This window comes from Ahaetulla prasina, chromosome 3, assembly GCF_028640845.1.
Source record: "Ahaetulla prasina isolate Xishuangbanna chromosome 3, ASM2864084v1, whole genome shotgun sequence".
In the NCBI taxonomy this organism is placed as follows: domain Eukaryota; kingdom Metazoa; phylum Chordata; class Lepidosauria; order Squamata; family Colubridae; genus Ahaetulla; species Ahaetulla prasina.
Window position 1 is genome coordinate 163,055,637 of NC_080541.1, and position 12,208 is coordinate 163,067,844.

Consider the following 12,208-nt stretch of genomic DNA (forward strand, 5'->3'; position numbering starts at 1 on the left):
AAATGTATGAATTAGAGTAGTGTAGTGGTTCTGGTGCTGGAGAGGCCCAGTTCAAGGTCACTGAATGACCTTGGTCCAGTCATACTTGGCTCAATCCCTCTCACAATGGTTATGGAGGAAATGGAAATTTGTCTTCCTGTGGAAAAGCTAGACATAAATTATAATAAAGTTTGATTTTAATACAGTAAAACTTTTATTTGATAATTTTCCATTTATCAGTTTTTTTCATTTTGACATTTCAGTGTTAAAAAGTAGTTTTTCCCCCTAAAATGTATGTATGTTGTATAAAAACACACACACTGAAGGACAGGATTGATCATAGTTTTAAAAACAGGAAAAGGGGAGTATTCATAAAAGGTAATTGCTAATCATGCATATCAACATGATTCCAAAGAACTTAATGTTTTACACCAAGTTATAACTCAATAGTACACAACATAGCTAGTTCTAAATTTCTTAATTACATTTGTTTCGCTGATTTTAGTAGAATTTACTTCTCTATAGAATGTCAACTACTAAAACCTCATAATTACCAGTTTTATGTTCTTTCCCCTTTTCAATAATAGCTGTGTAAATAAACACAGATACTATATATTTTTTATATTTCTATGAAAGGAGTATCATAACTCTCCCTGTACTGAAAGCCATCAGAAGGAGAAAGGAAGCAATGCCTATAATACTAAGCTTTTTTTATGCTAATGAGCACTTGCTCTTAACCTCCAATTACTGCGTGGGAATAAAACCATGACACCAGTACAGGTAGCCCTTGACTTATGATTGGTCACTTTGCAACTGTTCAAAGTTATGACAGATCCCCCAAATTATATCTAATTTGTGCGCAACAGAAGGATATCAAATTCAATGGTACTATTTAATTGGTATGCTTTAGTAAGGTTAAAATGGAATATCATTTTTCCATTCGTGTATTTCTAGTAGGTAGCTGAATCTAGAGAAAAATCTATGGAAAGTAGACCTATTGTGTCTGTATTTTAAAAAACTTTATCTAATATAAAAGTTTAAATCTATATCCGGTATTTGGAATAATGCTTGAAATGCCAGTGCAGCCTGAGGATGGTTATGACATATCAGTAAAAATCAGTATTACATGAAAATACTTGCCCATATACACAACAATCTCTTTCCTACCACTTTTGAATGAAACTAATCCTTCAGGAAGGAAAAGAACCAATGCAAATATGCATTTATCATTACTGTAATTCAACCCAGCCCCAAATCAGTTATCTGATCACTTTTACTTACCATTAATGCTAGGGATTTTGACTACATATGGTAGATGTCAAAGAGAACCCTGCCCATTACTTCAGAACTTAGAAGTTTACATGCATCTCTATTGAGGATATTCATATATAACAGAAAAGCAAAACTTTTAAATCTTCCATTGGTCAGAATGGAAATCTGACTAATCAAACAAACAATATTTTTTGTTAGGACCTTGTATTATAAAATTGCCTTCAATTGCCACATTTTTTTTTATTTACATTTATATCCCGCCCTTCTCCGAAGACTCAGGGCGGCTTACATTGTGTAAGGCAATAGTCTCATTCTATTTGTATATTTATATACAAAGTCAACTTATTGCCCCCCCCCCAACAATCTGGGTCCTCATTTTACCTACCTTATAAAGGATGGAAGGCTGAGTCAACCTTGGGCCTGGTGGGACTCGAGCCTGCAGTAATTGCAGGCAGCTGTGTTTTAATAACAGGCTATCTTACAGCCTGAGCCACACCGCGGCCCACCACATTATGAAGAAGCAAGTGTCTTACAAGACAATATGCAAAATAACCTGATTTTGCAACATGATTTGAGCTTTTCTGAGTGATCTATTAAGCATTCTAGTTTTAGTGCTGCACTGAGGTTTTCTTTCTCTCAGTCTACTGAAGGATGAAGGCCTTTTAGTTCAGCACATTGGTAGATTGTTTTTCAACTTTCCAGTCAGAAGAGAAAGCTTGGCTGGCCCAAAATTACACAACCAGCTTCCATGCCTATGAAAAGACTAGAACTCAGGTTTCCCTATTCCTAAATCAATTATCTGAACCCTAATTACACAATGACTCATATGTTTATGTGGGAAAATCTCCCAATACTATAAGGTTTACATGTTGATATACATGGAAAGTATTAACCACTGCTATACACTGTAATTCTTGTTATGGCCTTCAGATATTATTGAGGTTAATACTGAAATAAGACTGTCAGGAAAGGATGAACGGATACTGAATCACTTGACACTTGACCATGATGATTTTAAGCTTATAATAGAGAGGATATTGAAATTTAGTATAAGGCAATTTATTATGTGTAATCAAATACACTGTAAGAGATAGCACTTAGTAGCAATAGACATGAGTAATTGCTGTAACATACAATCAGTAACGTCAACATGTTTTATTTTGGGAAGTACATTAAACCAATTCAATCATAACATTATTAAATTATTAGGGTATTATATCTGTTTAAAATAAACTTGCACAGATTGTTGAGATGCTTCTTATTTTCTGGATTCATTTTGAACTTACTGTCAAGTGTCAAGGATTCTTTTTTTACTGCACAGAAAAGAGCAGTAAGCACAAGTCTCTTGTGAACAGCACATATTAACATGTAAATATTTTCATCTGGCTTTTCTTAGAAAATACATGAAATGACAAAAAGAATTGCATTCCATTATAGAACGCTTTAAGGCAAACGTCTATGGAAACATAAATGGCATGTCCCAAGTAACAGCTATTAATTTTCCAAGTCGGCACTTGAAATTAATTTATTTTTTTCTGGTTTCGACTATCTTTTGATTCCCACATTGCAATGATGTTAAAATACAGTAAGAAAAAGAGAAAGTGTAAGCAGGATACAACAGAGACAGCTACTGGAAATAAATCTGGTAGATGCTTTGGAGGTTCCATCATGGCACTCATTAAAGTCAGGATGCTCATCAGAGTTATTGAGATGAAAAACTGAATGTTGGGGTACGAGAAGAGAAAAGGCATCATGGTTACTACAGTTTTTCCCAATAAGTGGTTTCATTGGGTGTTGTTTTCATCACCCTTACATAGGAAATTGAGTGGCTTATAAATTTAATAAATAAATAAATATTTCAATGAATTCAATGCCTCTGCAGCATAACATCATATTTACCAGTTGCCAGGGTTGATCCTATTAAAATACCATTAAATATACACATTTTTCAAGTAGAAAAATAATCCTACTATTGCTGATGTATATAAAGTGCTCACTGCATTACTAACGTGGTAACACACAGGGATCAAGGAGTTAAATTAGTCAACTTGAAGGATTATAAGATGCTAGATGCTGCTCATAAATAATGCTGGAAAGTGTTCTAGCAATTGTTTGATAAAAGCATTACTGAATAATATAATTCAATAGTTTAACTGAGGAAGTTTGGCAGCTTAATATAGTGGTTTGTGCTTTGGTAAGAAAAACACGCAAAGCCTGAATATGCTCAGTAAAATTAGTGCACATAATATATTTTTGTAAGTTACTTACTGAACTCTTCATAACTTTTGAAAATGTCTTAAACCAAGTAAAGTATTTCCTTAGGTAACTGGAAAGTTTTTTTAACTGCAGATCTTCTTCAGATGTTTTTTCAAATATTGAAAAAGAAGTTGTACACACCAGGAGGAAAGCCAACATTGTGACAGTGTAAGACAAAAGAAGGCCATCCTTTAATAGAAGAGGAAGCATGCTGTAAAGGGAAACATGAATTACTACGAATTCTAGCAAGGTTATACAAGCCAAAAAAATTACAATGTAAAATAAATCTTAAAATGTCTTCTCAAAGTACAAAGAATTGTTTAGAAATAACACTCAAACTCACCTGAAAGTTGAAACTAGAAGAAACCATGTAGATATAAAAGGAATTTCATGTATAACTAAGCAGACTGGTCTAAAGGGAAAACAGAAATATAAGCTCAAAAGCATTGTTTAAGAACCATAGTAACTTTTCAGCTGCTGCTTCCCTTTTAATCATAAAAGAATATTAGGACAACAAAATAAATGGATTAGTGCTCTAAATAATGGATCTTTCTATAGGAGTAAGCAATACTTCATGTCCTTGATACCTCTGCAATAAAAGAATCTGCCTGCATGGTCACTGCTGATCAGCTATAGCTTCAATGCATACTCAGTATTCTGGGACCTAAGAAAAGTCCATGATTTCACCTTCCGGATTCTATTAAAATGAAGAGCAGAAATTCATGGACACACAACTCACATGTTATACAAATGTACTGGTCCTTCTGTAGGAGCTTGAATCTTATTCTATAAACTTTTTGTTAGCACTACAGTTTTCCTCACCCATATTTCCAGTGTTTTTATATAATAATTAAAGTATTTTAATATAAAATACTACTTACACTGAAACAAGAAGAACAGATTTTTCATGCACTTGGAATGAGAAGAGGAAGAAAGACAATGAACAGCAAACCTTTGAAAAAGAAAATTAAGACTTAAATGCTAGACAAGATCTGCTTTTACTTTTATTGACAGGTCTATGTAGAGCATTTTTGTGCTATTAGTCATGGCCAATCAGCTCCACACTTTTATTACCAAAAGCTTTTATTTATATCATAAAATATGGCTACTTTGCCAAGGCTCACAATATGATAAAGAGCTTTAAATTAGTAGCATGTCTACCTGGATAGCTTTATTAGCTGATTAGTTGTTGATGAGAGCATGAACCATCAACCAGGTAAGTGACTCACCAGGGCATCTAAACAAATCAACATAACTCACAAATCATTGATCTAAAACTTAAGCGATCTAGACAAATTGAGAAGGATTTAAAATAGGCTTCTGGTATGGTAGAGCTCTACTTTTCCTCTCTGATTTGAAATACTAAATTTGGCTAAAAAGTTTTATGATCAGTTTTTATTATCCCTTTAAGTTTTTCAGTGTTCTGACAAATATTGCAGGTAACAGTCCAATGTCAAAGACCAATAACAGTGCAAGAGTTTATCGTTTAGAATCTATGACAATTCGCCATGGGCAACTTGCCACGGCCAACTCACCAGGGCTAAATCGCCATGGCCAACTTGCTGCAGGACAATTGGCCATGGCCATCTCGCTACAGGACAACTCACTGCTGGACAAGAGTTACACTAATACCAAAGAAATGGTGGAACAGAATCATTGAAGAAAGGATGCACAAGGAAGGACAGATGTGAATGGCAAAAATTAAAATATTTTTTATTTATTTTAAATAATTAAATAGAATTGTTAAATTGTCCACGGTGATTTGTCCCACAGTGAGCTGGCCATGGCGAGATGTCCATGAAATGAGTTGTCCATGAAGAGTGGGCTGCAGAGAGTTGGTTGTGGCAAGTTGGCTATGGCAAGTTGTCCCATTTCCCATCATTTAAACCATGTTTACTGTTCAATGAGATATTGTGAATGAGGTTAACATGGATTATTTTATTGCCAAATAACTCCATGGACATTATAAATAGACTATTCTAATAATGTCTATGGAGTAAAATATCTCCTAACTTTTTGTGCATGTAGTTGATGACAGATTAGAGACCATAGGAAAATAGGAATAGGAAAATAGCTAGCTCCAACAGAAGAGAATATATGTGGTTCACAGGGTTGAACTGTGGAGTTCTTGATGCTCTCTGATCTTGGTTTGATTCAGGATATTTCATTAGCCAACTAAGTAACATCATCAGTGCCATAATTATATGCCATAATCATGATGTTACCTAGGTGGGTAATGAAATGTTTGCAAGTAAACAACCAAGTTTAGAGAGCATCAAGGACTCCACAAATCAAGCTCTCTTCCACTTTATGATGATTCCCAATACTACAGTGTAATTTGTATCTTTGCTGAATAAATATTTCATTCCAAAATTGTTTTTATCAATTTTACTATGTTACTTTCTTTCAGTAATAGAAAATTAAAGGATTTCTTTGCAAAAGAAAAAAAAGGAACAAAACATGGAGTTTTAAGTTGCCACTGATGGCCACCTTTAGAAAGAAATGTTTTATTTATTTTATTTTGTTTATTAGAGTTCTACCTCACCTTTATTACTTTTTAAGTAACCCACGGCAGCGAGCATACATATCAAACATAGATAATACTCCTTATTCTCCTATTTTCTCCACCACACACACTGTGAGTAGTGTTGGGCTGAGAGAGTGAGTGACCCAAGGTAACCCAGTTGGCTTTCACATCTAAGGCAGGACTAGAACTCATGGTTTCTAGGCCAACACCTTCACACACACACACACACACACACACACACACACACACACACGGAAGAATAAATAAATGAGAGGAAGCATGCAGAATGTAATTTCTTAAATTCTTTCCAACTCCCTAGTCTCCATGCTAGATGATCCATGATCCAATGAAGCAGGAAAGGGGGCGTTAAGGATGAAGAAGTCAGCAGCATTTAGCCCAACTGATTGTTTTATAGGGAATCACTGATTGGAATTGTTCTTTTCCCCTTTCTACATCTCTATCAACTATAACAGATAAAGAAAAGAGATTATTACATATTACAAAACTATGAACTTTTATGTTTAAATATGTGTTATTATATACTTACCAAGCTATATTTAAATCCTCTGAGCGAAGGTTGCAGAGTCAGTTTTATGCAACTGGGAAGTACAGTCAGGAATGTTAAAGCAAAACTAAAAATAAAGTAATAATATCATATTAAAACCATTAATTTCAATAACCAGATTAATTCTGAATCAAGAATCAGATGAGAATTGTTTAGGAACACTTTGGTATTGCTCAGTTTTTATAGTTATTGAAGACAAATAAGATTCTTTTCATTATGATGATGTTATTGATTCAACTAAATCAGAATCAGTCACAAATGAATAAACCAGCAAGCAGAGAACAGCTCCACAAATGAATAAACCAGCAAGCAGAGAACAGCTCCACAAATGAATAAAGCAGCAAGCAGAGAACAGCTCCACAAATGAATAAAGCAGCAAGCAGAGAACAGCTCCACAAATGAATAAACCAGCAAGCAGAGAACAGCTCCACAAATGAATAAACCAGCAAGCAGAGAACAGCTCCACAAATGAATAAAGCAGCAAGCAGAGAACAGCTCCACAAATGAATAAAGCAGCAAGCAGAGAACAGCTCCACAAATGAATAAACCAGCAAGCAGAGAACAGCTCCACAAAATGTTGAAATAATATTTTTATTTATTTTTAAATAATTAAATAGAATTGTTAAATTGTCCACGGTGATTTGTCCCACAGTGAGCTGGCCATGGCGAGATGTCCATGAAATGAGTTGTCCATGAAGAGTGGGCTGCAGAGAGTTGGTTGTGGCAAGTTGGCTATGGCAAGTTGTCCCATTTCCCATCATTTAAACCATGTTTACTGTTCAATGAGATATTGTGAATGAGGTTAACATGGATTATTTTATTGCCAAATAACTCCATGGACATTATAAATAGACTATTCTAATAATGTCTATGGAGTAAAATATCTCCTAACTTTTTGTGCATGTAGTTGATGACAGATTAGAGACCATAGGAAAATAGGAATAGGAAAATAGCTAGCTCCAACAGAAGAGAATATATGTGGTTCACAGGGTTGAACTGTGGAGTTCTTGATGCTCTCTGATCTTGGTTTGATTCAGGATATTTCATTAGCCAACTAAGTAACATCATCAGTGCCATAATTATATGCCATAATCATGATGTTACCTAGGTGGGTAATGAAATGTTTGCAAGTAAACAACCAAGTTTAGAGAGCATCAAGGACTCCACAAATCAAGCTCTCTTCCACTTTATGATGATTCCCAATACTACAGTGTAATTTGTATCTTTGCTGAATAAATATTTCATTCCAAAATTGTTTTTATCAATTTTACTATGTTACTTTCTTTCAGTAATAGAAAATTAAAGGATTTCTTTGCAAAAGAAAAAAAAGGAACAAAACATGGAGTTTTAAGTTGCCACTGATGGCCACCTTTAGAAAGAAATGTTTTATTTATTTTATTTTGTTTATTAGAGTTCTATCTCACCTTTATTACTTTTTAAGTAACCCACGGCAGCGAGCATACATATCAAACATAGATAATACTCCTTATTCTCCTATTTTCTCCACCACACACACTGTGAGTAGTGTTGGGCTGAGAGAGTGAGTGACCCAAGGTAACCCAGTTGGCTTTCACGTCTAAGGCAGGACTAGAACTCATGGTTTCTAGGCCAACACCTTCACACACACACACACACGGAAGAATAAATAAATGAGAGGAAGCATGCAGAATGTAATTTCTTAAATTCTTTCCAACTCCCTAGTCTCCATGCTAGATGATCCATGATCCAATGAAGCAGGAAAGGGGGCGTTAAGGATGAAGAAGTCAGCAGCATTTAGCCCAACTGATTGTTTTATAGGGAATCACTGATTGGAATTGTTCTTTTCCCCTTTCTACATCTCTATCAACTATAACAGATAAAGAAAAGAGATTATTACATATTACAAAACTATGAACTTTTATGTTTAAATATGTGTTATTATATACTTACCAAGCTATATTTAAATCCTCTGAGCGAAGGTTGCAGAGTCAGTTTTATGCAACTGGGAAGTACAGTCAGGAATGTTAAAGCAAAACTAAAAATAAAGTAATAATATCATATTAAAACCATTAATTTCAATAACCAGATTAATTCTGAATCAAGAATCAGATGAGAATTGTTTAGGAACACTTTGGTATTGCTCAGTTTTTATAGTTATTGAAGACAAATAAGATTCCTTTCATTATGATGATGTTATTGATTCAACTAAATCAGAATCAGTCACAAATGAATAAACCAGCAAGCAGAGAACAGCTCCACAAATGAATAAACCAGCAAGCAGAGAACAGCTCCACAAAATGTTGAAATAATATTTTTTATTAAAGCCGTTTAACTATATAATTCTATATAGTTCTATATAACATAAATAATTCTAAATCTAAATTATTCTAAATTATTTATGTTTTTTGAAATGCATCTTTTGCTAAAGCCATAATAGGAAACTGCTTGGGGAGTTTGATATTTACATACCTTAATTTAAGTTGTGTTTCTCTTGTCAGGATTGTCTTTATTTTGAAAAGAATGCTTACAGCGCACCAAATATTGGCTACTTTATCCTGAAAATATATTTAATGTTTTGCATTATTTTGAAGATAAAGCATAATTTTATATACATGGAATGGTAGAAATAATCTACATGAAATTAAACGTATCTGTGTAGCCTTCTCATAAAATCATAGATTTTTGAGACCACAGACGTCAATGCTACACAACTACTTATGAATATATATTATCCATATTTTAAAAAGCAACATGAAACATTTTTTCAAATGTGAAGCTAACTACATTCTGCCACATTCTCTTACTAGTACATATTTAGCACCGCCTGCTAGCTGCCAGCAATGACAGAGTTAACCCCTAATAAATCACGAAGTCTAAAGACATTAGCAGTTGTGCTAGGATCACTTTCCAAATTAAATTTGTAACCACACAGCTAGCATACTCATGAAACTCATCCCTAAACAGCTGCTTGAAGCACAGCTGTGTAGACATAACAGCAAGAAAGCTACTACAAACAACTGAACAATCTCCTTGTTCTCTTACAAGAATACAGAACACACACTGCAAACTTGCTGAAGGTGACAAGTGCTTGGCAGCAGCACCAACATATAAGGTGCCAGCTTAATAGCCAGTGAAGTTTTACAATTATCAGCACCGAAGACATGTCTGTAAATGGGAATCAATTCAAAGAACCTGTCATAGGCACCCCAGGATAAACTTACTGTGCATTGCTTAGTAGACGGTTTCTTAGTTTACCCAGATTAATATCCCAATCAGCCACTCCTGTGCCAGCTTTAAAAATCTAAACACTAAATAAACTGTGTGAAGTTTTTAAATCATACAGACCCATTTCATTAAAATCTACAATATGTTTCTTTTGTTTTTAAAGCATAAAGTGAGATTAACAGTCAGAAAAACAACCTGCCTGACAGTCTTTTGGCTTATGAATTTCTATTCTTCATGTCACATTTCTATTTCTATTTCACCGTGTAACATTTCAGTCAGTATATGACTAGGGAATAAGATCCTAAGTGTTTCTTACGATTGCCATCACCACTGCTGTACTTAATGATTTTCAGATGTGAGTCTGCTGCAAAGTGTATCACTATTTCTCTGTCTGGTGCAAACAAATTAATAAAAGTAATACTAGTAATAAAACCATCCAGTTTATCATAAACATCTTAAGGCTTTACTTCAGCCAAGCAAATTTTAAATTTTCCAACAGGACAAATTTAAATCATGCAAATTTGAGCATCAACCCAACCTCTATTTTGGAAGATTTTTTTTTTAAAAAAGAAACACTGAATTCATTTTTTTTATAATGAATTATTTTTTAAAATCTCTAGATTGTGCAAGGACATTGTTTATTATTGTGGAATATATTTGAAAAATGTATGCCTGAACTATAGATCTGACGATGGGATTAATTCTATTTGTATAATATCCTAGAAGATGCCAGCTGAGCTAGGGGTTAAATGCTGGATTAAATAACTGGCAAGAAATGACAGTCAGAGAAGCCAGATCATATTACTAGCCTTCTGGTGTATCTTCCATATGAAATCCCTAAGGGTCAAAGTGAAGGTTTCTCAAGGGAGCTAAAAATATAAAACATTTACAAGAAGCTTGGGAGGGGGAACATGAGGCATACCTCAAACAAACCTCGATCTACTGGAAAGAGTCTTCTGAGCACTTGCAAAATTTGTCCAATGTCTGTACAAAATGGGAGCCAGCAGATCGCAAAAGAAAAAGTGACAATAAAAGACAGTTTCATCAACAACCATAATCTGTAAGAAAAAGGGGGGGAAAAATCAAGCCTCAAAGAAAAAGAATTTTTATGTATAGTACTTTCAAAGTTAAAGTTTACTTTTCCAAGTAGGAAACCTGTTAGAAAAGTTAAGAACCTGTCATAGGCACCCCAGGATAAACTTACTGTGCATTGCTTAGTAGACGGTTTCTTAGTTTACCCAGATTAATATCCCAATCAGCCACTCCTGTGCCAGCTTTAAAAATCTAAACACTAAATAAACTGTGTGAAGTTTTTAAATCATACAGACCCATTTCATTAAAATCTACAATATGTTTCTTTTGTTTTTAAAGCATAAAGTGAGATTAACAGTCAGAAAAACAACCTGCCTGACAGTCTTTTGGCTTATGAATTTCTATTCTTCATGTCACATTTCTATTTCTATTTCACCGTGTAACATTTCAGTCAGTATATGACTAGGGAATAAGATCCTAAGTGTTTCTTATGATTGCCATCACCACTGCTGTACTTAATGATTTTCAGATGTGAGTCTGCTGCAAAGTGTATCACTATTTCTCTGTCTGGTGCAAACAAATTAATAAAAGTAATACTAGTAATAAAACCATCCAGTTTATCATAAACATCTTAAGGCTTTACTTCAGCCAAGCAAATTTTAAATTTTCCAACAGGACAAATTTAAATCATGCAAATTTGAGCATCAACCCAACCTCTATTTTGGAAGATTTTTTTTTTTAAAAAGAAACACTGAATTCATTTTTTTTATAATGAATTATTTTTTTAAATCTCTAGATTGTGCAAGGACATTGTTTATTATTGTGGAATATATTTGAAAAATGTATGCCTGAACTATAGATCTGACGATGGGATTAATTCTATTTGTATAATATCCTAGAAGATGCCAGCTGAGCTAGGGGTTAAATGCTGGATTAAATAACTGGCAAGAAATGACAGTCAGAGAAGCCAGATCATATTACTAGCCTTCTGGTGTATCTTCCATATGAAATCCCTAAGGGTCAAAGTGAAGGTTTCTCAAGGGAGCTAAAAATATAAAACATTTACAAGAAGCTTGGGAGGGGGAACATGAGGCATACCTCAAACAAACCTCGATCTACTGGAAAGAGTCTTCTGAGCACTTGCAAAATTTGTCCAATGTCTGTACAAAATGGGAGCCAGCAGATCGCAAAAGAAAAAGTGACAATAAAAGACAGTTTCATCAACAACCATAATCTGTAAGAAAAAGGGGGGGAAAAATCAAGCCTCAAAGAAAAAGAATTTTTATGTATAGTACTTTCAAAGTTAAAGTTTACTTTTCCAAGTAGGAAACCTGTTAGAAAAGTTAAGAAACTGTTAAATATGCTCTCCCTGC

The 12,208-nt window shown here is 34.2% G+C and overlaps 1 protein-coding gene across 1 annotated transcript in view; it reads right to left on the minus strand.

Annotated features, from left to right (window-relative positions):
• Positions 1–409: 409 nt before the first annotated feature.
• Positions 410–12,208, minus strand: part of ALG6 (ALG6 alpha-1,3-glucosyltransferase) — a 34,616-nt gene continuing 22,817 nt past the window's right edge. The window contains exons 9-15 of the mRNA XM_058178579.1: positions 11,934–12,069; positions 9,048–9,133; positions 8,529–8,613; positions 4,389–4,459; positions 3,851–3,919; positions 3,520–3,718; positions 410–2,969 (exon numbers count right to left, since the gene is read on the minus strand). Coding sequence (XP_058034562.1) covers positions 2,772–2,969; positions 3,520–3,718; positions 3,851–3,919; positions 4,389–4,459; positions 8,529–8,613; positions 9,048–9,133; positions 11,934–12,069 — 844 coding nt within the window. The 3' untranslated portion in view covers positions 410–2,771. The remainder of the gene's footprint in view (positions 2,970–3,519; positions 3,719–3,850; positions 3,920–4,388; positions 4,460–8,528; positions 8,614–9,047; positions 9,134–11,933; positions 12,070–12,208) is intronic.